Below are 27,641 nucleotides of genomic sequence, written 5' to 3'. Positions count from 1 at the left end.
ACCTTCAAAGCTCATCGAGTCCAGCTCCCTGACCACTTCAGGGCTACCAAACGTTAAAGCACATTATTGAGGGCATCAACCAAATGCTTCTTGAACAGGCAGGCGTGGGGCATCAACCACCTCTCCAGGGAGCGTGTTCCAGTGCCCGACCACCCTCATGGTGAAGAAATCTTCCCTGATGCCCAACCTGAGCCTCCCCTGGCCCAGCTCTGTGCCCTCCGTCGGTTCCTGCCATGGGTGACCAGGGAGCAGAGGCCAGCACCTCCCTCTGCCCTTCCCCTCCTCAGGAGCTGCAGGGAGCAATGAGGCCGCCTCTCGGCCTCCTCTTCTCCAGACCAGACAACCCAGGTGTCCTCAGCCTCTCCCACACGACATGCCTTCCAGCCTTTGGACCAGTAATGTTGGATTTGATTCACTGTTATTTTCCCAATCATGTAAGTTTTTCTGGAAACTTGGTATTCTTGTTTGAAAAGCCTTCTCAAGATCTTTACCAGACTTTACCAGCCAAAGATGCAAAACTGATGGCTAGTCTTTTCTCTTTTTATCCATATAAAATAGTGTTTTAAGGACCAGCCTATGCGCAGCTGACCACGCCTGGTGGCAGATGAACCATGCGCCAGGCAGATGAACATCTCGCATTTCCCTCCGGCTTGTTTCTGTTGTACAACTACAATATGGTATCACTTCAGCCTGTCAAAATCTTATCAAAATCAAAACGAACTCTGCGTGTGTGTGTGTGTATTCACTACATTGCCAGATTCCAAGGAGAAGGTGGAAGAGGAACTGAAAATGCAATGTCAGAATTTCGATAAACAGAGCTCGTCTGCCGTGAAAGCAATTGGAAAGAATTAGACAAAAAATCTTGGGCTTGAATTTCATCCAAGGCTCATTTGGCAGCAACGTATGGCTTCAGCGGAGGCGGAAAAGGGGCTGGAATCCACCACTTGACCAGGCTGACACTTGTTTACAAGAGCAGGCTCACAACTGTCACGAGAGCTAACAGTTTCTCATGGTAATCAGAGGACTGCTTTCATTAAAAGGCATTTTTAGCATGCTCCGCAACAGCTCGCGCAGGCTTGGCTAATCACTGGATCTGTTACCAACAGGAACATTTGGGTACGGCGCATTCCCTCTTACCCCTCGCCTTCACAGTTGGCAGGCTGCTACAGGGGGTGTAACTGAGGGAGATCATTTCTTTTTAGCTCTATCAAGTTGTTGTTGGCTTTTTTTTTTTTTTCAAATTAAAATTAATGAGAAGACACTAAAGAAAGAGTGTTCAAGATTTTTTTTTACTTTTTTTTTTTTTAATGCGTCAAGCTGATAAGTGATCATCTGTTCAGAACAAGACACTAGAAGTTTGGCACCTCCTGTCTACCACAACATACTGATTCCTTCTACAGAAGGCACTAAATACTGGCTTAAAACAGGAAACGAACAGCAGAACGCGGAGTTTTACCATGACACACACACAAAAAAATCTGTCAACTGGCACAGCTCCTTAGTACAGTTTTCAGTTAACTACAATGGTGGTGATTATAGCAGCAATAGTTAGCATTTCTACAAGTACCACACAAATGTACAGATGTCAGAACGCCTAGAAAACATGCAAAATCTCAACAGCAACGTCACAGAATCACACGATGCATAGAAATATTATTCTTATTTGGCAAAACAGTGAATCTTTTAACAAATACTTTTTTTTTTTATAAAACAAAACAAAAGAATTAACAAAAACTACCTTTTTACAAACTTTTCTTAAAAAAAAGCTGAGTTGTCCTTATAATTCAGGCAGTTACAAAAGTCATTACGTGGAAGTTAGCCATAGAGACAGGTTCAACTCTGAGTATGGACAGGTTGGCCACTTAGGAGAATTCCCAGACGATGCTATGTGTTGGTTATGGGTTGTATTGGTTAGGTTCGAGCAAAACACGTTTTTGAACTCCTGTTTTGGGAGAAACAGTACTAATCTTGTCAATTTTCAAAATGGGAGAAAACACATTCACATTAAAAGATTAGAAAGATTAAACATTGCATGCAGGGAAAGATAAAAGCCTTACTTTTTTTTTTCCCTAGCAGCGCTCACCATGATAGCAAGGGTTGTCATAGCAAAAATACTGTTCAAAGGCAGAATTAAAGTCAGCAGATAATTAAAACAAATGGAAATGGTTTTATAATTCCAGTGTAAAACAAAGTAGGATATTAAAGGACAGCTTAAAGATGAGGATTATGCTTGCCTTCTTCAGAAAAAAAAAAAAAAAGAAAAAGAAAAAAAGAGAGAGAGAGAGAAAGAGAAAAACTTTTATTGCATTTGCCAGGCTTTCCCACTGCCTTTCACACTTAGATATCCTGCCCTTTTCTGTCTCGAGTAACTTGGTCTGCTCCGGCAGGTCTCAAGATGACCCCAAGACACGCAGATAGACGAGTCCTGTCCAGCAGCAGCACCACCAGGTCGCAGGCGCTGCTGTTGGGCTCCCACCGCTTCTCCCCGTGCCAGCTTTCAGGCTCTTGTAACACATTTCATGCCACAATCTGCCTGCATGTCTGAGCGCTGTGGATATTTCTGCACCTGCATTTCACACCCACCCCACTCCATCCCAGCCCTGTGCAGAGGAGCCCAGTCTTGACGCAGGACCCAAACCATAAGCAAGGGCATTAAATGCTTGATAGTGAAGAAGGGAAGGGGGAATTTTGGCAGGAGCAGACCCGGGACTAAACGCTACCCATGACTGAGGCCAACTGAGAACATGCCGTAACGATGCAGAGGACAATCTCAGCAGGATTACAGCCTTCAGATAGCGGATCAGATTTTAGCAGTGAGGAATGCTAGAAAGTCTTCTCTGTTCACAAAAAGAACAGCTGAAATGGCAGAGATAGTGTCTGTAAAATTAACGATATTTCATTTTTCTAGCACTATACAATACTTTTGTCCAAAACATTTCGTATTTTCTTGATTATTTTCCCCTCGCATGGCTGTTTGGTTATTTGCTTGACATTTATGGACTGTATAAAACAGTGCTAACCAAAAAGCCCAAAGGCTGGAATTCCCCAAGCAATGTGAAAGAGCTAAACACCTCTTCCCGTTCCCACTGAAACTCTACCCCGCTGAATTTCGATGCTAGCACCTACCTCACCAGTCTCTTAAAAAATCCCAAACACTATGATCTTCCATTAATTACAATAGGTCAAATGAAAATCTGAAAAGGTGCTGATTTTTTCAGACACTAGTGACTGCCATGTAATGAATGCCGAGCACCAGAGTAGAAGATTAGGTAGAAGTGTCCTGATCCCTTTGAAACAGTAAGTCCATTTCCAACGCACAGACAGCTCATTTAATGGCATTTTCATAATAAAACAAATAGAATTTCGTCTGTATTACCAACCAACATTTACCAATTCAGTGAGAAAACAGAGAAAATAAATTCCTCCCTCAAGACACAGACTCCAGAGACTATGGTAAAACCCATCAGTTCACATAACAAGCAAATTTTGTGCCAAACATATTTTTTTCCCCCATCAGATTAGGAGTTAAAGCTTTAGACATCCCCACTGCTTTGAACATGTTCCAGTGAATGGCTATTGTCAAACTTTCCAGCAGGCTCGCAGACGCCTCTAAGCCGTGGAGCTTTGTGACTCTGACGCTGTAAATGCCTCTCTGCTGGTTTTGGGAAGAGACGAGGTGTTGGAGCTCCGCAGAGCCTCGCCAGAGGCCATGCAGCGGGGAGGATGTGGCTGGCACTCACTTTGCACCGGTGGAGCTGGCAGCTCTGGGAAACCCGGCTTTTCCTCGGAAGGACAACTCCATCAGCTGCAAAAGAGGTGGAGCAGAGGGGAGAACCAGCCCCCGTGTCCCCATCGGCCCCCAGCCTTCCAAACCCCTCGAGGAGGTATGGCACAGCCTTGTGTGTCAGTCATACACCGTCCATCACGCACCACGGGGCCGGTGCCATCGTGTAGCTGTGCTCAGAGCCTTCCCCTGCGTGGCTCACCAACACGGTATGGGTGGCCGTGTCCAGCTGGCCCAGGGCTCCTCCTGGTTTTCGGAGAGTGGTGCAGCGTGCAGAGCCAGCAGATGTGCTGGGAGACACCAGCCGAGGTGGCACTGCTCCTGACCAGCAAGGCACATGGGGACCATCACCAGAAAGCGCAGTCCGAGCTCTTCTGCTGTGAAGATAGCCATACCTTGTGGTGGCCTGCCTCCTCTCCACGCTCTTCCTCAGCAGAGCATACAGATTCAGCACATACACGAAAGCACGGAAATAAAAGGAAAAAAAATCCCCTCTCTTAAGAACAAGGACAGCAACTCACATTAGGCAAAACAACCACCTTGCCACACGAACGTCTAACAAAGAATCCTCGTTAAAAAGTGCAGATCCACTGCCAGCCGCACATAACAGCGCACAGCTGAATCCCCCTCTAGCCTCGCATGGAGGCGTGAATTGGCTCATTTCAGGCAAGTCAAACCACAGCTCTGTGTCCCGTCGGCACTCCTCCTCCCCATACATTCACGTGGCCTTTGAGAGTTCCAGGGAGGTCCCGCTTCCCCCTCGCCTGCACCACCTAAAATGAATTGATTTCCACTACGGAGTGAGCCCAGGATTTAGGTGCTGCGGAGGAGCGGTCACCTTGCTCCTCTTCAAGGATGTCAGCAGAGGCCAAACAGGGCACAGACGTGGCACTGGCCCTCGACACACCACTGAATGTCACCTCACTTTGCGATTTGAAAGCACTCCCACAGAAAGCAGAGAAGAAGAGTGTCCAGAGAGGAGAGACGCCAGGCTGCGGAGTGCTGGTGTGCGGTATCGCACCTACCACGCGTACCCAAAGCGAGGCAGCCTGCCCTGAGCGCGTTATCCCCAAAGCACAAGGTCACTTGGTAGCAGGGAGGGAACTGTGGGCCAGGAGCTGCCCTGCACTGAGCAGTCCTCTTCCCCTAGTGTCACAAACGCTGGGAGAGGGGAACAGTAGAGGAACAGAGGGACGGTGAAAGGGACGTCAGGGATGGGGGGTACCAGTCAGTCAGTCACAGTCGCGCGCAGCTTATGGTCAGGAGGAATAATCAGCCCACGCACCACGCGTGCTAGTCATGTCAGTCAATGCACTTATGGGAGGTACACGAAGACAGAGGGAAAAAGGGTAAAATACGAGCTGGGCAGTAAGGAAACCTAGTGCAACAGGAATTTCAGTTTCCTTTACGGCTGCCCCGTCCTCGGGGCAGCCCAGGCTCTGGAGTGACACAACACCTACTCTTCCTGATCTGCACCTTCACACCGCACATTGCTTGCGCGAGCGGTGGTGGGAGATGCAGCCACAAAACGTGCGAGAAAAGCACACGCAGCAGTACAACCTGCTGCTTGAATCTCTTTTTCCTACTCACCTTTCTAAGAGAAATAAGAGGGCAACTACACTATAGACTGAATACCAGTGACCAGCAGCTTCTAAAAGTAAAAACACAAAATAGCTCGAAGGTGTTGATATTCTTCACAAAGGAGAATGTGCATCAGGGACACTATTTCCATTGTTAGATTGTCCTATATTTCAATAGCATGGGTGCTATCATAGAATTATTGCACTATGTAAATGAACAACGTATGTGCCGTTGCTTTAGATATGCCTTGCAATTTAGTCTACAAGGCAGCCCACAACAGTATTTCATTCTCCTGCACTTAAATATACATTTTGTTGCATAAATTTGTATTTGAAAATTAAACAGGCAGTTTGCAACACCCAGATATCACAGATTTCAGTCCCAACTACCGGCATGGACAGAATTACATTGTGAAACCCACAGTACCATAAACACATGCATGAACAATTAATGAAACCGAGCTGAAGCCTGCTGTCAGCTTTTCCCAGCTAAATGTGCAACCACATGAGCAGACCCACGCACATGCGCTGTGCCCAGCCGCCTCCTGATCAAGGCAGCAGTGCCCACGTGTCACCCCCATGCTCCCTGACTCTTGGCTCGGTGCCACGAGCAGGCCACTTGGGAAGGAGAGCAGTAAAACCAGCACAGACCCATGCACATAGCCTGCAGGCCTTAGCATCGGCACTCTGCCTCTTTCCTAGGGGACACAGAGAGTACAAGGCTAAACTGCGCTCTTGGTAGCACTGATCGCATCTCTCAAGAGCTGGTAGATGGTTCTGAACGCAACCAACACGTCTGCAAACCATACAGAAGGCTCTCCATCTGTGGTATCCCTTTGGTGGGTTTCTAAAGCTGCAATAGATGCAATCTAATGACTTTGATGCTGACAGGGAATGTCTTCCTCTGTCTCTCCTGCTGGCTCTGAACACTAATTTTTGAGCAGACTCAACTCAGTAATCTGTCAGAAAACTACCTGATTTTCCCCTTTCTGTGCTATATTTCCTGCTGGGCTAGCTAGCTGAAATGACTCATCAAAGAGGTCTAACACCAGATTAAAGAAAAGTGAATGGCAGAAAAAAAAAAAGGAAGGGCAAGAGGAAGGAGAAAGCAGAGCCCCATTTTGGAGACGGCTACCCCATATTGTGAAAACCACAGCCCATACTGTGGGGCCCAAATTCAGCTTTTACATCAGAGCAGAATTTAGTCAGGAGCACCACCAGCCACCTGCAGCACATCTCTGCAAGAGACCCTCCCAGCCGCCAGCAGGGCAGGAGCAGAGCAGTGTGTAGCGAGCTGCTCTTTTGATTTCATGGTGAGGTACTGGGTACCAAGAGCCAGGGTAGGGCATCCCAGTCCTTTGCTAATGCAGAGAGGAAGGCCTGTAAGAGTGCAGCACCACCCTCTGACCATGCTGCTATGGCTTTTCACCAAGCAATATCCACACCGCCACGGTGAGTGTGTAACTAACTTACTGGTGGAGCAGGTTTTGACACCCTCGGAGTACGGGGAGACAATTACAAGCAAATTAATTGTCATCTGTCAGCAGCAGCACAGCAACTGGGACACGTGCACTCCTGCCAACAAGAGACAAAGCCATGGCAGTGGCTCAAATCAGAAGTCGCCTTCCCAGTGGGTTAACAACACTCCCCGGAGCTTAATGCAGACGGCAATTCATTAGGCCGTCGTCAGTTAACTCCTTGCAACTGTCCACAAATGAAGACGAGGTAACGTGTTGTGCTAAACGCCCTTCAGATCTAATGTATCTATTCTGGGAGTATGATACTATTTGGGTATCATATTCTGGCCATATGTCTTTAACTGCTTCAACAAGTAGTCTATCTGGGGCCACCCGGTCAGAATTCGCCAGGCAATCTGCCATCAGTGTGAACTGGAGGCTGGCGTTAGTGCAGATGCCACAAAGCAGAAAACACACGCCCCTGTAACGCCGAGGCTCCTGCCGTAAGCACACGTACCCCACACCTTGTCACCCAACCAGACACTAAAGCTGCCGACACGCCCTGCAAGGCCGAGGTTATCAGAGACATTGCCTCAGCACGACAAGGCACTAACACGAGCCATCCTAATACTGTATAAAACAACTCCGACAATACATGGAGCCGAGAACCCAAAATCTGGTTGTAAGGTCTGGTTTCGTGCTTTGTGGGGCTTGAGGAGCGACATGGGACAGCCACGCCATGGGGTGGCTTCTTTCCCTTTCAAGCTCAAGTGCTGAGATGAGCACCGATGTGAGGGAACTGAGAGCAAAACCTGTCCAAGCAGCTGGGCCCCTCAGCTGGCACCACCAGCGAGTACCTTGGCATGGCACCCAGCACCAACCAAGACCAGCTGCCCAAGTCCTCGGCCCCCCCAGGGCAACGAGATCCCACGGACAGTGACAACAGCCCTGCAAAAGGCCGGGCTGACGACAACCCAGGCCCTGGTCACCAAGGCTGCGTACCAGCTTTGCTATGTGTGGAGCACACTGGGGCCCGAGTCCAGCTGTGTCACCTGCACGGAGCTGGGTGGGAGGCCAGATGCTTATTAGAGAGGAAATCTCCATTCTTAGACCTTCCATGGACCATCTGCTACCCATCCCTGCCCAAAATGGACCTTCAATAAGGCTTATGTGAGGGACAGGCAGTCTGCCGCCTCCTTCCATGACAGGAATGTCTCATCCTAGCAGCACCGAACACAAGTGCTACATGGCACCAGGTGGGTTATTTTTATTTCTTTCTGCTACTTTTGTCTCACCCTTTCTTTGGAATAAGTTATGAGTAAAGTCACTGCACTGTTGCAGATTTAAAGAATGTAAAGGGTATGAAGGAATGTAAAGGAATGAAAGCAAACAAGCGTAAGGGAACAGAAAAGCAAAACCAAAACAAGTCCTCAGTAACAGTTTGACCCACCCAACATACATGGGAAGTCAGGTGAGGCTGAGTCCTTCACGGATTTCAGCGGACACCAGACCACCCCGACAGACTTGTCTACAGACTCGTCACATCTCTAGAATATCCTAGTGGAACATTTCCATCTGAAATGTTGAATAAGCTAGAGTGAATTACTTGAGAGGTACTGTACGTCAATTTAAAGGTCAAGAACTATAATGGTTTACCCAAATATTTGTTAGTGTTTTTCCTGTACTCAGAAAACACTTACTTTGCAAAGTCAAATGTTGGGACAATAGCATTCACTATTTCAAGGCTTTAAGGACCAAATTCCGCCTTCAGAGCCAAACACACATTTTCCATTGTCTGCAATGGAAATATGTGTAGGTGACTTCAAATTGTTTTCCAGTGCTTAAAACTATTCAGCTTTTTCATTCTCTGAAGTAAATATCAAACTATCCTTACACTTCCTGTTACTTTTTGTGGATTTCAAGTGATGGCTTAAGACATATTTAATGCATTTTCTCTGTATAGTTTGAAATAAGATTATGGATTTTTCTGAACTGTTGCATTCCCCAGAATACTGAAAGAGTGGCTCCAAGTCAGTGGGTTTTATATTAAGTACACACAGTGACAAAATACTAATGACCAGTGCTTAAAGAGTTAAAATTATTTGTACGACTGCTTTTGCCATTATGCTTCTGCTTATTGTTGAAAATAATAGTACCTTTTAGTCTAAAGACCAGTGACATTTTGATCACAAAAAATCATCAACAGAAACAAAAGCTAAAAATAGCTTTTAGCTGACTTCAGGATTTTTCTTTTCCATCAGGCATAAAGCCTCAGGAAACAAAATTAAAAAAAAAAAAAAAGAAGGTAAAAATTGTTGTTAATGCTTTCACAAACTTACATTGTTGTATCTCTTATCTCCTTGTCTTGCTAATCAAGAACAAGCCAGCAGGTAAGGAGCAGCAGCCAGTGATACGTTTGTCTCTACTCTAGGAGGCCATGTTAAAATAAGAAGTCAAAAAAATGCTTTAAAATAGAATTGCTACGTAAGCCTCCCTGGGGATCTACAGTCACCGATGTGTGCATGTTAAAAATGGTATTTCCAGTCTATCTTGTGTTGCCTGAGAACCACTTTTGTCCTTTTAAAATCTGCAATTATATTATAACCCATAAGTAACTTTCATTTTTGTATTAACACTATAAATACTATGTTAGTAATACTAAACTATTTCTATTGACTTATTTGTAAAAAGAAAAATATATTATATATTTATATATTTTTATAAAGTGAATTAACACTGGAGAGAGGGCTATGGGGGCATAGTGTACAATCACAGTTGATGCGTATTATTGGGCACAAATTCAATGCTTGAAACAAAACGGAAAAGAAAAATCTGTCCAGGTCATACCCCTCTTCAAGCTGTGTCAGAGGAAGAGTCATAGGATGCTGACACTATGAAGTTGCCAGTATTGGAGTGGCTTGCCATGGACTGGGCAGCCTGCTGGCTCAAGTTATTGCAGATCAGCACAAGCTGGTTGCTCTGCGCTTCTGACAATGTGCTACAGCTCTGGTAGACGCTGAAGTTGGTCTTCCTGCCGGGGATGTTGCCCTTTTCGCACATCGTCTTTACCATCTTGGCAAGCTTGTTTTTCCCCAGGGCTTGGCAGTTGTACCAGTGAAGAGCAGCCAAGTTGACGACGGGTTTGATGGAGAGGTAAAAAGGTGCGTCCTCGTAGCGCATGGCTGGAGGCCGCCTCTGGGCATACTCCTTGTAGTCTTGCACGGGGCAGGTCTGCGGCGAGTGCTGGGTGGCGTACACCCGCGAGTCCGTCCCGCCTCTCTTGCTCTTGGCGTTGACGTCTCCGTTGTCCGGTCCCATCCACTCCAGGTACTCCAGCCCCGTCTCTGTTACCCGCAGCCGGATGTCTCCCCACTTGAGGGTGGACCCATGAAAACCTGTGCAGTGTCCGAAGGCCTTAGTGTTGTTCAGCCAGACAAGGTTCAGGAGCCCTTCGGGATTGTACCGGCTCAACAAGCCTCTTTTGCGCAGGATAAGTTCATCAGCAAAGGTGAGCTTCATGGATTTGTGTGGCTTGTTTCCTTTTCCTTTACACCTCAGCTCTATCTGCTTTTGCTTTAGTGCCTCCTGGGACCTTTTGAACTCCTTATCCCTGGTAATACTGTAACCATACCTGTGCTCTTTGAGATACCGCTCCAGCCCACACTGATAGTTGGCCAGGCTGTTCGGCTCGTATTCAGACCCATCCTTCTGCCTGGCATCCACAAAGAAGGAAGCAAGGTAGGCATCAAGCTCTTTGCAGGGGATGACGTAGATCTCTCGGGTCTCAGAAGGATACTTGGAGATGAGGAACTCGCGGAAATTGCGGAGAGCCGTCTGTGTGCTGCGAATGGTCTTCTCGTTCTGCTCCCTGCTGAGCTCTGCTGCTCTCTCATCCTGGTCTGGAGGAGGGAGAAGGAGAAAGACAAAACAAAGCAGAAGAAGCAGTGAGTTTTCTCAACAAGCTTTTCCCAAAAACTAAACTTCCTTTAAAAGTAAAGAGGAAAAAAAAATTAATTGCACAAAGAGCACTGGAAAACATCATTACATACCTGTCATACGACTGAAAAGCCAACTTCAGTTTGACAAATGATGTTACTAGAGCATGGCACAAAACCAAAATGAGTTCCTCATGACACTGGGGCACAGTTTTGTGCATGGAAATTTGTGGAAAACAGTGGGATTAGAGGCAATCTACGTTTTACAACAAATGCAAGGTAGGCGGCTTTTCTGTGGATTCCAGTGCTGTGTGCAGGGCCTGCTCCAAGTAGTGAGCCCATTTGTGAATTGCCTCATTTGTGAAACCAGAGGTTGTACTGGTTCCGATTTTTTTTCTGCAAAAAAATAACTAAAGCTTTGTATTTATCACATGACAATTATCTTTAATCAGACATTTTTAAAGAGCTAAACAAATATAGACAAGTGTACAGTACAAGGCAATGCAGCACATCCTAGGAAGGGAGTTAGCAGGTAAAAGTACCACAGAGCAATGTGTAATTTACAAATGTACACGAATAAAAAATAGATTATACTTCACATTAGAAGATATGGAATAAAACCGTCAGTACTTAACATGATTATATAGTCTCTCTACATAATCAAGCTGTACCTTGGCAGTAGAAGTGCAATTGTGACCGTTCCTTTTCATTTTGCAGAAAAAATCAAATTCAGGAAACAACTTATATTGCTCCATAAAGCTATACTCAAATGTCCTTACAATCAGTGGCATATCAAAGCACAGTATTCAGATGCTACTGCAAATATGGTTTTTAATGACAAATGATTTTTCAGTCTGATCATTAGCATAAAAGGAAAAGCTTTTTCCTGTGAAGTGATGTGTGCATTTATGGACTGTTTTCTTGGCATATGGAAACTATCTGTACAAGGATGCAATTTTTAAGCAGATAGGAGGAAGTGTCACTACAGACAGGACAAACTGTAATGGTTTTAGAAAGTGATGAGAAGCAAACGCAAAGAAGGAAAATTCCAATGATTTGACAATTCTCTGTACTTGTAAAGCAAACGTCCTTTTCCTCTCTCCCACTTAATAAGCAGAAGAGGGAAAAAAGCAAGTTCTTTTCTGCTCTATCTTACTGCAAACAAAACATACATTTTGGTGTCCCTTCTTCACCTGACTTACAGCGAGAGGGAATCCTGGTGTTTGTGCTTCAGCGACACCAAGCAGCACTCACCAGGTGTTTCCCACCCCACATACACACCAGGAAGATGCATGAGACATGAGGTGTCATATAGGCTTGCACTTTTCTTATAGTCTGTTGTTAGAGTCTAGGGAAGACAGATGCCCTCTTATTATGGTGTAACCTGTCTTGGTCAGTAAAACAGTCTGAACCAACCAACCAAAAATTATTGTTGTCATTGATTTACCAAACCAAGCTATCCGTGGTACCCCTTCTTTGTAATAATGCAGTGGAACCTGCTGAAAGGGGTCCCCGGCAAAGTACAGAGAGATGCAGGTCTGCAGCCAAGGCCCCTGGAGGCTTCTGCAGCCATGAAAAGCATTGCCACAGGGCACTGAGGTTTGCTCTAACTGTGCTCAAGGGGAAGAAGAAAGCATAACCAGTCTATTTCAGAAACTGGTTTTAATTTTCATGTCAGTATCAAAGAGCTCCGAGCAGCCTTCAGTGAAGTCTCTTGCTTCCAGCGATGGATAGGTTAGATCATTTTGTTATGGCTAGCTGCAGACTGGAAATTAAGAGCCAGTGCTGTTTGCGGTTCAGAAACAAAACATTTACTCTGATACCTTGCTCACTGCACCCACCGCCACTTATTACAGCACTGTGTAAGTAATCGGTTCTTTGACTGACAGCCCACATTTTAAGTAGTGTTTCAATATAAACAGCACATATAATGGCTTGGTTTTATACATGTCATCAATCAGCACTTCTTACAGGATGTCCTGTCACAACACTGCAGAGACACACAGTCAGTCATTTATGTTTTGGCATCTTTCCTTAATCTGCAAAGGAAATTGCCAGATCTGCAACCAACAGTTATAAAATCCATGCTGCATAAAGATCTCCGGAAGGTGCATGAGCAAAAACAGTGCCCCTGAAACACTGCATTCCCGCAGTGCTCTGGTGTGTTGCTCCACAAGGCAGGAGGGAAATGCTGAAGATAATGGGGTGAGGTTATCTGCCAACAGATTCGGGAGAGCTAGGTCAATTTTGACTGGGAATCCAGCCTGCAGTTGTAGTGAATTGTTATGTTCCTACAGGACTGCTCAAATATCACACATATCTCATGGCACGGGACTAAAGCAGTGAGACAGTGAGACCCAGTGGACAGAGTCTGAGACAGCCAAAGTTATCAGACATCAGCTGAGCCACTGCCGGGATCTGCACGTGCTTTTCGTCTACAGCAAAAAGCAGACAACGCAGCTGAGCCTTACTTAAATAAAAAAAAATGTTAGTAGCCTATGACAGCTTAGGAAGGAGACCAAATTCTTCATATCATTAAAATCTTACTTCCTCATTCAATCAACAAGATGTCATAGTGCTGAAAGAAAACATATTATCCATCTCCAGTTACCACGGGGACACAAATTTTATCCAAACACCCTTTTAATATCACCAAACTCCATGTTTTCTGCTAATTTCATTATTTTATTCCCTATTATTGTGGTGATTGACACTCAGCAGCTAACCACCCCACAGCCACTTACTCTCTGTCCACACCCAGCAGGACAAGAAAGAGAACAGAAGAGCAAAAGCAAGAAAATCTGTCAGTGGAGACAAGGTTGAGTAAGTGTAGGAAAGAGGGGAAATAAAAAAACACTGAACAAGTGATTGATCCACCTCGCACAAGCAGAGCAACGTCCAGCCAGTCTCTGAGCAATACCCACCTCCCCCCAAAACCCTCTCTTCAGTTCCTGCTGCTAAGCGTCATGTCATATGGCATGGAACATCTCTTCGGTCAACCTGGTTGAGCCCTCCAGGCTGTGTCCTCTCCCGGCCTCTTGCCTACACTCAGACTAGCTGGCTGAAAAAGGGGAAAGCCTTGATGCTGTGAAGAAAGTTAACACCATCCCTGCCAGACCCAGCATGACTGGGCCATTTGGATCACTAATGAAACTACAGCCCACCATCAGGCCTATCTTCCATCCTTTCCCCACAACCCTTGCCAGGACAAGGAGATCACAAAAATTACTCCCTGGGTGCCGTCTGCAAACAGCTCTTGCAAAATGCTTACAATAAGCCCGTCCACTCTACACATCTCTTCTTTGCCTACAGGAAATAAGGTGAAACAGAATCGAAGCCATTGTCACAGTCTGGATGTTTGGCATTGACTGCTTCTCCTCTAGCCACATGGCCTTGCTATCTTGTCAGAGAAGGAGATTAGGTTTGTGTAATGTCTTTTTGTTCCTTACAAATCCATCCAGATTGATGGATAAAGAAAGACTAAATTGAAAGTAATTCAATCATTAAGAACTCAAGACTAAAAGGCATCTCAGCTGTCATCACAATGAATTTTTGAAAATACGTATGTTATGGTAAGGATCGAAGGGCATGGTAAGGACAAGCTGGGAGAACTGCTGAGGTACATGACTTCATCTCTGGGTTTGGGGATTAAAAGTGAATGGTCTTGTCCCGGTACAGGAGTGTTTCCAGTCTAACAGTTCCCAAATGCTTTCTTGGTCTCACCTTGCTGCATCTTTCCGAGTAGAGATGAAAAGCTCTTCTGGCCAGGGCTTACCCTTTGGGGTATTTTTTCAGTGGTCCTTCTGGAAACTACTGAAAACATAGGTGGAGATCTACATTAGTCCCCTGACCACTGCAAACTTAAACCTGTTTCCTCTTGGGCATCCATTGCTCACATTATTATGAACTCCTCAGTGTGCATGGGTTCAAAAACCGGGTGAAAGCACAGAAAATAATTACAGAGTGCTCCTTAATACAAGACAATATCTCTAAACCAGAAACACCCTGATCTGCAAATCGCTCAGGACAGGAGAGTGGGGAGGTGTCATATATGCTTGCACTTTTCTTATAGTCTTACTTTGGTGTCCGTTTTTAGAGTCTAAGGAAGACAGATGCCCTCATATTATCGTGTAACCTGTCTTGGCTAGTAAAGCAGTCTGAACCAACCAACCAAAAATTATTGTTGTCATTGATTTACCAAACCAAGCTATCCGTAGTACCCCTTCCTTGTAATAATGCAACCTTTGGAGCGGGTAGTGCTGTTCCCCCTGTGTTATAAACCAGGAGAAGAAACTTAAAACATAAGTTGACTTGGAGATGCATCTCCCAAGGTCCTGTCCCCCAGCTGCACCAGCACACAAAGGGTCTGATCCAAGCACCTGTAATTTGTATCTGATCCTGTATCAGAGTTTCATTTCCAAGAAAACTAGAACATGCTAGAAAAAGGCTGTAAATCCCACTTTGTTGTGGGATTGGGGTAAACTCCCAACTAAGAGTTAGACAAACTGGCTAAGTAGTTTAAGTGTCCCAGATACCTAAAGTGACTTGGCGGAGATCACACAGATGACCGAGTGGGAGCTGAGTGTCCCTGGCCAGCCCACAACTGTGAGACAATCCTTCCCACAGAGCAACAGCTGTGGTCTGATCTTTTCATAATCTGATCTTAACGCAGCCAAGACTTAACATTATCAGCAGAGTTATCAAACTCGGGGTTGTTTTTATTTCATCTCGCACACACCGACACACTCTGACTCACCAGTTCTCACTGAAGAGGACATAGCCTCCTCTGTAATTATGTATGGTGAGGAAGAAGCACTTACTTTTGTTCTTCATGCCAGACCACTGCAGACTGTTAATGTTCAAAGGGGGTCTGTAACATTAGTGGGAGTCATGAGCCTGAGCTCACAGCCTCAAATTCTGCTTAAGGAAGTCAACAAGAACTCCAGCAATGTAGGTTTTTCAGATGGCAATCACACTACCAGCCAGTGTCTCCTCTGCCTGATTTGTGCTCTGACTAGAAAAATCTTTCTGGGGAAGACCCACGTTCACCAAAATACTTTTATTCAAGTGAAAAAGCCCAGCACACACAGGATGTCACACATCTCCATGCTGGAGCTAAGCGCTCTCTCCCCAAGCGCCATCAGTTAGCAGGTCAGCTCCTGCCCCTACCCTGCAGTTATTGGAAAACAGTGGTGCTGTATCCATGGGCCAGGGCCATAAGCAGCCCCCTAAAACGATTAATGTAAGCCACAGCCTACCTGTCTTTTCTTCTGTCTTTCAAGAGGGTATTGGCAGGCCAATGAAGTTCTCAAGGTGGGCAGTTGTTGCGCTGCTGTGCAGAGAAGGTCCATCATGTCACAGAGCGGGGAGGCTACGCTCCAGCAAGCAGTGCTACAGCAAGCAGTGCTACAGCTTTCCTGCCGGCAGCATCCGAATGCTGCTGTCCTAACACAGCACGTGTGTGTTTGCTAACAGCCAGCACACTGCCAAGGCCGGCCACGAGGTATCTGCCGCCATTCTGCATGCAAAATGGTCAGTGGCTTTCACTTTGCCACGGGAATAACCAACTGAGCACCATCCTCACCCCTGAAAACAGAGGGTGAGGGTAAGAGCAGGAGGCCTCCCAGGTAGAGGTGTTTCTGAGCATTCCCAGGACCACTCTGAGACTGAGAGGGAGAGCTAAGCACTTGGAGAACGACATTTCTGGCATTTTTAGTATCTGGTACGGACCACCTCTGTCGGGGCAACTCCTACACACATGCAGTAGTCAAAGGCTTAGGTCACAAATACATGCGTTTTAATGTAATTATTTCATATCCAACAATAACTGTTTCTTTAGAAAGTCCTGAGGCCAAATAACGTGCATTTCCTTTGCCACGATATATCATATTTATTTAAGCTTAGGCTTGGTGAGTCAGAGTCAAAAGAGGGGGGAAAACCCTGTGACTGCTTGGAGATTTTCATCAGGCTTGACATCTAACAGCTTCTGAGCTCTGCAGGACCAAAGGATTAACTTGTTAGCTGCAGATTACTGAAGCAAGAGAAAGTACTCCTGCACTTTGTCTTGTATTTCTGCCCTACCCATCTGATCTTGCTACTAAATTCTGTTTAACAATTAAAGTTCTCTATTTCCACTACATTAAGCCAAACCCCATGCAGTTTAACATTTTCAGCAAATGCTTTCATTAGCATGTAAAATCTCTAGTATGGTAGAAAATTCTTAATTAAAATCCACTTATAAAAGATGTTAGGTTTTCTGGCCAAAACAAATTATGCTTCTATTCAGTTAACCTCCTCCAGCAAAATTATCAGTGAAATATTTTATGATTCTAAAATTAAGAACCCTCAAAGAAAAAAAGAACACAGATTCAAAGCAAATGAGCACGGGAATATTTATAAATTGGTATCTCCACGAAGTAAGAGTCACTGAAATAAACTTTACCCATCTGTACATTTTTTGCAAGGTGCAGAATGGTCTCTTAAATTGATGCTCACTCAGATGCTAGTGCTGGTATTCAGTTTGTACTCTTTTTCACTACTTTCTCACCACAAGAGCCTGAAAAGATGCAAGGTGCAAAGTCAACGATAAAATTTCCTTCAATATTAATGGAACTACTACATCATCCTCGAATGCCAGAAAATTTGGAGCCATGACAAGGGATTAAGAATTTATGTCCTCCTATAACTGATTGGATCAATCTTTTACACAGCAGATACTAGCAGTGACTGATGAACTCTGCAAATCAGCAGTGCTCCAGGGACTTTTGATTTGCACAAGGTAGCCCCCTTCTCTACGGTGATGTGACATCTTCTGAGATATTTCAACACAATGGGTCTAAAAATGCATTTTCTCATCTAAAATGGTTTAATTTATCCTACACGTGATCTTCACTTCTTCTAGTTGGTTTCAGTTTTGTCAGGACTAGCGGAAAAGAGAAAGTGTTGCATTCTTGTTTTACTCTACATTTCACTTCAGCCACTGAACACTTAGAGTGGTATTTACGGAGCATGGGACTGTATAGTTTCCCACTTTCTTATGAAGCTGTCGTGCAATGCACTGGTGTGAACAGCTGCAATACAAAATGGGAAGTGTTTCCTGTGCATCCCAACATGGGGCTAGTCATGCATACCCAGATCCATTTGTTTTTTTGACCTGCATTTAGCAGGAACAAATACACCAACTCCAGCTCTGCCAGTTTAGCCAAATACTGTGCAGCGTTTTCACAGCAGGGAACTACAGCTGCTCCCTGAGGCACAGCCAGAAGAACAGCAGAAGCAGAAGAACTTTTGGAAGAGCACTGGAGAAACCGTATACCTCGTACTTTGGGGATGTCCAGGTGAAAGGTACTCAGGGCTCAGAGGGACTGGGATCCCCCATTTTAGCTACCCTGTTTCAAATCAGTCACCTAGATTATAACAAAGCCTGGAAACAGCTCCAGGTTCACCTGTCTGGTCTCATTCCTCTCTTATTTCCATGTTACCTGTTGCCTTTTCAGGCACTTTTTAAATACAAACTCTTTGGACCCCACTATCACAGAATCATCTAGGTTGGAAGAGACCTCCAAGATACCGAGTCCAACCTCTGACCTAACAAGTCCTCCACTAAACCATGTCACTAAGCTCTACACCTAAACGTCTCTTAAAGACCTCCAGAGATGGTGACTCAACCACTTCCCTGGGCAGCCCATTCCAATGCCTAACAACCCTTTCAGTAAAGTTCTTCCTAATATCCAACCTAAACCTCCCCTGGCTCAACTTTAGCTTTCTGTGCCATCTTCACTATAATTGACTGAGATCCAGGAATCCAACTCTCATAGATATGGAGTATATAAAAAATAAACTTAGAGAGAGCTTGCAGCCCAGAAAGCCAGTTGTGTTTTGGGCTGCATCAAAAGAAGCATGGTCAGCACGTCAAAGGAGGTGATTGTCCCCCGCTGCTCTACCTTTGTGAGATCTCATGTGGAGCACTGCGTGCAGGTCTGGGGCCCCCAGCATAAAAGGGATGTGGGTCTGTTAGAACGGGTCCAGAGGAGGGCCATGAGGATGATCAGAGGGCTGAAGCACCTCTCTTTCAAAGAAAGGTGGTGAGAGCTGGCATTGTTTCACCTGGAGAAGAGAAAGCTCTGGTGAGACCTAATTGAGGCCTTCCAGTACCTAAAGGGGTCCTGTAGGAAAGATCCTGAGAAAATCTGCACCAAGGCCTGTACTGATAAGACAAGGGGTAGTGGCTTTAAATTAAAATGGTAGGTTTAGATTAGATGTTAGGAGGAAATTCCTCACTCAGAGGGTGGTGAGGCCCTGGCACAGGTTGCCCAGAGGAGCTGTGGATGCCCCATCCCTGGAGGTGCTCAAGGCCAGGCTGGATGGGGCCTTGGGCAACCTGGTCTGGTGGGAGGTGTCCCTGCCCATGGCAGGGGGTTGGGAGTGGATGGTCTTTGAAGTCCCTTCCAATCCAGATCAATCTATTATTCTGTGGGTTTTCTAAACCTAAAACCATTAGAAAACTTTTAAAAATTTGTGAAGCCCTCTCCCTTTCAGAATAACTGGCTAAACTTTCTTCAGCTATGTTCACTTCTTTATGTTCACACATAATTGCACCTCTTTCAGAGCTCAGGCTAAAACACTCAGGCAGACTGGTGAAACTGGAGTGCTGTTGGCATTGGTCGGTGGTAAAATGTGATGCACACTGTGAAGTAAATGCCAGCTTTATGTTGACAATGTACCTTTGCATTCAGATGCATAATAATTTCCTAACAGAACAGCTAATTCCACTGAAAAGACTTGAAGTAATGATTTCAATTTAGGGCTAAGGACAAAAGCCGCCTTTTTGCCTAAGATTTTCTTCAGGTTAAATACTTAACTCTGGAAAATATCTTTTGTTTTACCCAGGACTTTTCAGCCACACAGTGAAATGTTGGCCTTTCAAAACATGTTATTTACTGCATGATCTGGGGCAGAAGGAAATAAGGGAGTACATCAGCAATTGTCAGACTTAACCAGCGAACTGGAAGCTAGATGAGGCACTGCAGAAGTGAAGCATTTGTTTTCCAAATGGACTTGACCTGCTGGCCACCAGTCCACAAAGCGTACCCAGTTCAACAAAGCATATAGTAAGTGCTTCCTGCATTAAGGTCCTTTATTTACATTTATGCCTACACAGAAATGCAGAGACCAGCTAGATTAAGTCATTATTTGTTTAGATAACAGAAGAGGAGTATGACTGAACAGTCCTATGTGTAAGATGACTGGATTCAAGAGTCGCTATGACAAAAAAAAAAAAAAGAAGAAAAATTCAAAATGAAGAAAGAAAACATAAATATCAGAGCACCTCCCTCATTGGATGAAGTTTCTTATTCAAAAATTAATGAAGCTTTAGGGGTAAAACACAAATTCTTGTGCCAAAAAGCTGATTTCTTGTAAGAAAAACAGGGCTCTACATTTTCCATAAGGTTTTCAACTCTGTTTGCTCATACAGAGAATGCTGGAGTTACATGCATACACAGACCTTGCAAACACCAAACCACTAATCTAACTAATGGGCTGGCTCGCACAAAACCACAAGTACCATCTTATATGGTGTTTTGGAAAATCTGGCCAAGTGGGATTTTGTGCTACAGCGACCTCTAAGTTGTGGTGTTTCTATTCGTTACAGATATTGTACAACAGCATTATACTGCAGATTATATTAGGAGATCTCAGGGGCCAGTAGTTTTTGGCTAATACTTGTGTCCATATCCAAAGTAACATGATGAAGGAACCCTAGTGCTGTGCCTGCCACTACAACCAACAGGACAACATGCTTACACCCAGCAGGGTCACAGCTCCTGAGGACGCTTCCTCTCAGCCCCTGTATTCCTATGGGCCAAGCCTCCCAAATAACATGAAGTCTTACTCCCTAGGTCCTGTCTGCAGTTGCAAGCCCTGTGGAAGAAGAATGGAAAACAGGACACAAACATGTATCACTTTACAGATCAGTCTTCTCTTTTCATAGCACCCTACCTTGCCACAGGCTTAGCAAGTTCTCAGCTACAGCCTACCAACAGTTTTAATGCCATTGCGTTTAAGAGCTAACTTTAATAAGCAGAACTGAGAAAGCACTGCACGAGGTCTCAAAGGGATGTGCCGGGGCTATGAAGTCTGCCTGCTTTTGATTCACTCCAGACAGCAGCTGAGATGCAGAGAAATGGTGGGAAATGAAGATGAGGGGGAGAGAAGGGAGAATCAGAACAAAGAGATATGAAAAAAAGAACAACAGTGAAGAGAGAGATGAAAAACAGATGAGGATCCTCTGAAATCTAACTGTATATCACTGGTTTGGAATGAGGCAGTCTAACTGGGGCAACGAGCAGTGGAACAAAGAAAGGGAGTATGTAATAAATATTTTATTACATTAATCATAATAGACTGCACTTTAGTCTTGGCCAAAATGCATTCTTAAATCAAGTTTAGAATGTGACGGCAGTTTCAGACTTAAGAGCATGAGGCCCACATGACTGTAATTAACGTAATAAATCTTGCTGTGGAGCTCTCTACACAGGCTGACAGTGCTTAGTTGATATATTGCTTATTAGAGACTGCAGACATTTCCCCCTCTATTTTATTAAACTGCCATTGGTAGTGAATCAAAAGGTACCCTTTCCTGCTCTGGCTGAACCGTCAGCTGCAGATGTAGCAGGGAACACGTGTAGGGAGCCAGCACCCCTGCCTTTTGGTAACAGGGAAAGCAGCATCCTAAATAATTGCATTTCAGTATCTCATTTCCCAAAACCCTCTTACGTTTAGTGAAGTACTCAAATTGCCTGCTACAGAGCTTGCAGTTTATTTCTGAAATCCTGGCTGGTGATGTTACACAATGACACAATTTGCTTTTACCTTTCTGCACTGTATATTCTCCAGTATGAGTGAAGCAAGCTGTGAAGGGCACGAACCCTATGAAGAGCTCACAATTTACAACCTCGCATAACTAGTTTCAGAGCACACTTTTAACACACATATTTTCTTTGTCTTCACTGGGTCAGAGAGCAGAACTTAAGGACCAGCTCTCCACGCAATTCTCCAGAAAGGATGAAGTGCAACACTTAAAGCAAAACAGTTCCTAAGGCACATTCTTTACCCTGCTTTGCCATCTTGACGCTCCTTGTACTAGGAAGGAGTGAAAGTTCAAAGACGCCAAGATCCTACGAGCTTGGAGGAGACAGAGCAGCTGTGCCAAGGGCAGAGACATGTGCACATCCCAGCAGAGGGCAAGGCTGCGGACCCTGGGCACCAGATGCTGCCAGGAGGCTGGCCAAGGAGCACACACTTTGCTCCAGAGGTGCCAGTCCAAGCCGGAGGGACGAGGAGAGGGACGTGCACACGCAGGGAGCCAGCTTCCTCCAGTCTGCTGCTGGTGGCACGGCTTGTTTGTGTCTGCCCTTGGATACGTGTTTAAACTTACTTTGTCAGAGTTTAATTGAATAGATCTGTAGTCACATTTCGCAGCTCTGTTTGAATAAAGCCTGTTTAAATAAATTGAGGGCTTTCAAATTTTTTCTGGCTACGTGCATACACACAGCATACACACATACGCACCTCCTTGCTGCTCAGAATATTGTTATTATCTCTCTTCCGTAATTACATTGTCAAAATTTTCCTGCCTGGATTGAATTGTTATTTCCATAAAAATAATTTGTTCTTCTATGCAGCATACGAACAATCAGTTTCCCTGCTACTGAGTGAGTTCATACAAAAAATGACACAAACTAATTCATGCAAGAGGTGATACGGAGTATAACTTAATGAATGTAATTATGGATGTATAGTATACACACATATATATGGCTGTTTTATTATGCACTAGCACAATAAACAGTCTGATGTATTTAACAGCTATACAGGTGAATGGTAAAGGGACAAGGTGTTTGTCAACAAGTTTTCTGAGGACTATCTGAAATCAGGGGAGACAAAACACAGGCAAAAAGACACCTCTTTCTACAGCAAGAAGAAAGAAACAGAAATCTAAAAGCAAAAAGCAAAGCATGTACCAGCATACAGGCAAGAATGCTGGGCTATAAATCCTAGAATAATTTTCATGCCTGCTAATTTTTTTCTTGAGGGTATAGTCAGTAACAGACAGTAAATCCCAAACAACAAGAGTCATTAATAGAAGAAAATCCCCATAACTGGGGACACCCACGTGACTGAAGGACAATGCTCACCACACTCAGAAGAAGACTGCTCCAAGTCATGGTCAGGGTGGAAGTACTCACATACAAAAGTACCTGTGGTTCTGTTGCTCATTCAGACAGGTATCCTTGAGCAGCCACCGGACTAAAGAAGAGATTAGGCAAATATCCAGCTAGGACAGGGGCGATAGCAAACAGAAAAATGAAGCAAGCCACTCAGAGATCAGAGATGAAAGTCCTGATCTTTCACAGGCAGTATCTTTGGGTACCGTTATGTCCTGCTTAAAATAGCTCAGCAAAGAAGCACATTCAGATGTTGCCCTGGGGTGATGTGACCTGGGTCAGATTATCTCTGAATCGATTTTTTCCTTCTCTGCACAACAGAAGGTCAGTTTTTGTTCTTCTTATTTCCAAGGACAAACTAGCAAGTAAATGATTAAGTATCATTAATCCATGGTTGTATGCTTTCAAGCGATGTTTTCATCATGAAGATCTCGTTAATAAAAAGCAACAGCAGACCACAGTGTCACTGCCTGCCTAAACATACCCTTAGTTTAACCAACAGGGACACGTACAGTCCTTCTGTGTATGTTTGCGTGTGCACTCGCTGTTACTGAAGTCAATGGGAGCAACAGGTATATGTTAGAAATAAGACAGAGACAATGAACTTTATGGTGAATGTATAATTAAGCACATAACATAAAGCTTTCATCTGCAGTCCAGGGCACTCACTGCCAAAGGCATTACATACAGACATACAAAGCTTTAGCGAAAAGGAAACAGGGCAATGTTGGGTAACCAGCACACAGGCAACAGCCCGGTGGGGCTGCAATCTGGAGCCATGCAACATTCAACTTTTGCAGATCATCAGTGGGTTTCTGCAAGGTTGGAGTCTCAGCCTGAAACTTAAATTTGCTTGAGCAGGCAGGAGCCTCAGCCTTTGCTCTTTAACATTTGCTCTTCTGCACTTTGCTCCCTGGAAGCAGGCTGGCTCCCCTCTGGGGGATGCATCAGCTGGGCGTTGAGATCAGCTCCCAGCAGTGACTATGTCCGTGTTTCACTAGGCAAAGTCAGCACCACATCTTTAAGAAAGATTTTCCATACGTTTTTCCCTGAAAGTGAATACAACCCCATTACTGCAATACAGGGCGGGTGCATTTCCACAGGCTCATAGTGTAGCTTGCGGGGGAAAACTGCGTTTACTTACTTACTGAATGTCCACATAAAATCATTAAAGGGGTAACAGAGTACTTCTGCACAGAAATGAGTTTGGAAGACAAAAGGCATTAGACTGGGATACAGGAAAACATCTTCAGACAAAAAAACACCCGGGATACACTCAACTCCCTTAAACACTGCCTTGACCCAGTATAGTGGTTATAGCGGTGACCACGTGAGTTTGTATATCAAATGAGCAAACCTTAGCATCCCGGAGGCAACTGACAATGCTATCACAAAGTCCAAGAGCAGCAAGAGTGGACACACGAGTAGGAAGCACTCTGCCTTCAGGGAAAAAGTTGGAAAGATTTGGTGCTGCATCTCCAGGTAGGCACACGGTGGCTTTGGGTTGTGCTCTACCAGCACTGCTGTCATGCAGTTTGGAAATGTATGAACCAGACTGAACCCACAAAAAGGATATATACACTTACAGCAGCATTTTCCACGTGCAGTCTATTCAGTTTGATTCTTCTCAGCTTTATGTTAATGATATCTCATATTAGAGAAAAATGGTCCTACCTGTAGCTTGCATAGAAATACCAAGACCAATTAATCAAGCTTTTAAACAAAGATAGATGGCACAAAAATATTTAAATTCTTTTAAAGTTCATTTTTAAATTAACTTGTGATCTATTGCAGAGATTTACATAAATATAGAGTTATAAAATGGCAAGTTTACATTCATTAACCTCTAACAAATGTAAAAACAATAATGGGTACAGAGATGTCAATTACCGTAGGAAAGCCAGAATATATGCCAGAAAAAAAATGAAAGTAATTTATGGAAGCTGCTAGAGTGATTTTCCACACCAAATTTGAGCAACCTGCGTACAGCTGCCAACAAACAAATGAAAAGGAAAACAACAAAACACCTTTTTCTTTTTTTAAGGAAAGAGCTTCTAGCAGAATATTTTGGGGGTGTTCATTAAAAAAAACAAAACAACAACTCAAAATGTTTCATGATAAAATATTTAACTGCATACTTGCTGCTCGGTTTTCTGGTTACTTTTAATCTTTCAGACTGTCCAGTTCTTATTTACCTGGTAGCCTGCTTGGTCCTTGGGAGACCTGAATGTAGAGCTTGCATGCCTGACCTGCATATCTGTTTCCCACAGGCAGCAAGGAGCTGTAGAGGTTTTGATGGCACAGATGGCAAAGACAAGCTCAGAACCAATTTCTCCACAACACACAAGCAGAAATCAGCAGCTCCCACAAAGGGCAGGATCTGGTGGGAGCCAGGTTCAGGGAACTGCTGCCTCTAACACAAGGTTGGTGTGATTACCAGCACCAGCATCCTGCCTCTTTGCTGGGCAGCATCTCCTGTCTCCGGACAAGAGCTGACTCAACTGGGAAATGAAAATACAGCTCTGCCTACCCGTCCCACAGCAGCCACGGGCCCCATTCAAGCTGTTCTGAACAGCCAGTGTCAAAAGTTGTTTTGCTGTGAACAGCCTCTGGAGTGCTCCAGAAGGGAGGGGAAGCATCAGTAGGAGAAGGAGGTGTTTCAGCTTCGCTGTCTTGAGGCTCTGATTTAACAGCCTGGTTCATCACTCTCTGCAAACAGCCTAAGCAAATGCTTCATTTAAGCATACTTTATCAAAGAAAGGTAGATTTCAGCACGTTTCAGTGTTTTCCAAGATCTGGATTTTTCAGCAAGCACTACCCGGTCCTGTGCCAGCCATGACAAAACATCCACCACCATGCTTCCGTTCCTTCTGAGCACTAGAAAAATTCAGTGAATTTCTGTATTCTATATGATTATTTTGCTTAGGTAGACAGAAAATATACCCAGAATTTTTTACTGATCTGTTCCACAATAAAGGATGTTCTAGTTTCACTGCAAGCACAAAAAGATGACATGAAAGAACAAGACTCAACCAAGAGGAAAATAAGTTAGGTAAAAGAAAATGGAAGAAATGAGAAGTCCCTGTGTGCTGGCTTCACAGAACATCTTATGCAAAAATGGCATGCTCCCATCACGGAGACAGGTGAAAACGTTTTTTTCCAAGGTTTTCTGCCTCTATTGAAGGCTTGAACTTAGAATACATAGGTGAAATAGTTCTTCTGTAGACAAATTTACTAAGTACTGGCCTTATCCACAGTGCAAAGACACTCTCAGAAAGCATCCTGACCTAAAAGGCCATGTCCTGTGTTCCCTTTCTGTTCCAGCACCCCATCCAAAGCGGAAAAGGAGAGCGCATGTCTGAGGCCCTTCCAGGGTCAGTGCCTCCCTTGGCTGCTGTGCTCTGTCGCCCCTGCAGATCCCAATCTGATCTCATTCTGCCTCTTTTTTCCTGCTCAGAGACTCACAAATCATACAATGAGAACAGGTCCAAAATTAGAGCAATTGTAAAGACCACACAAGTAATGCAGATCTCTGATCAAAAATGTCATGTTAAACAATCTTCTATTTCCCCAAAATAAAGAGATAACTTGTCCGGTTTCCATTGTTGTTTCCATATGTTTCCAGGATTGCTGGAACCACCACCACACTTATTTTCTTCCTTTACATATCAGTATCACAGAACAGAGGAAGAAGTGAAGGGAAGAGCACAGCATCTAGTTCATGTTGGTCTTGCAAAACTGGCTGTTTTCTCCTTCTCTCTCCTGCCTCATATTTTTTTGCTTTTCTGCCTCTGATGCTGGAGTAATGGGGGAAAGGGAACATTTCTAAATCTGAAATGAGCAGTGGTGCTCTAGAACACAGTCAATTATTGAAGTTGCCAGTTTCTCTTCTGATGCAACACATCATCTTAATACTGTTTGTACTTCAGTATTTTAAACTGAAAACATATATTTAAATGAAGTTTCCATAATTCCCTGTGATGCAATTCTTCTGCTCAGAGCCCCAGAAAATATTCCTGACAGGCAGCCTAACTCTTCATGTTTTACAGTTTTAATCCTTAAATCCTGCTGGGGCATGGGTGCAATGGATCTTTTTGGGGACATTGCACTCCCTTCTAGCTACAGGCAAAGAATTGCCACAGACTGGATAGAAATTACCACTCCTCACCTGTTAAAATGGATTGCCAGGCCTACACATCTTTTACTGTGTAGGCCTACACATCTTTTCCTTTACTTTTACTACCCAACCCTATCCTCAAACTTCTCCCAGACCAACCTATGTTCAGCATGAGCATGCATGAACTCCCTCTGGCAAGATGCACACGTATATCCTCAGCACTGCTGCCAGGAGATGGCTCTGCCTGCTGCAGGGAGTCCCACGCAGGGGAGGTCCTTGGGGAACATAGGAAACAAGCCCTGCAGTCAACAAAAGCAGCAGCCTCATCATTTGGGTGCACGGTCGCTTTGTTTAACAAATATTTAACATTCAGGGCAGAAAGAAGATCCCCCTCTACATGAGAAGTCAGCTGTTGGTCATCAAGGGTGCAAGACACTGTCAAGAGCCTTCTGCGTCTGCATGAAACTTCCAATAAAGAAAACACATAGAGTTTGAAATGGTGATAAATATATTTCTGTAAACATCTAGAGATGTTATAGTA

General features: G+C 44.4%; 1 protein-coding gene across 2 annotated transcripts in view; it reads right to left on the bottom strand.

Moving 5' to 3' along the window:
* Positions 1–1,273: 1,273 nt before the first annotated feature.
* KIAA1958 (KIAA1958 ortholog) overlaps positions 1,274–27,641 on the bottom strand; it is a 69,610-nt gene continuing 43,242 nt past the window's right edge. For both annotated transcript variants that reach the window (XM_040541432.1, XM_040541434.1), the window contains exon 3: positions 1,274–10,720. In XM_040541432.1, coding sequence (XP_040397366.1) covers positions 9,675–10,720 — 1,046 coding nt within the window. In that variant the 3' untranslated portion in view covers positions 1,274–9,674. The remainder of the gene's footprint in view (positions 10,721–27,641) is intronic.

The sequence above is a fragment of the Cygnus olor genome, chromosome Z (genome assembly GCF_009769625.2).
Source record: "Cygnus olor isolate bCygOlo1 chromosome Z, bCygOlo1.pri.v2, whole genome shotgun sequence".
In the NCBI taxonomy this organism is placed as follows: domain Eukaryota; kingdom Metazoa; phylum Chordata; class Aves; order Anseriformes; family Anatidae; genus Cygnus; species Cygnus olor.
Note: the sequence above shows the minus strand (reverse complement) of the source record. Positions and strands in the feature narration are given on the sequence as shown.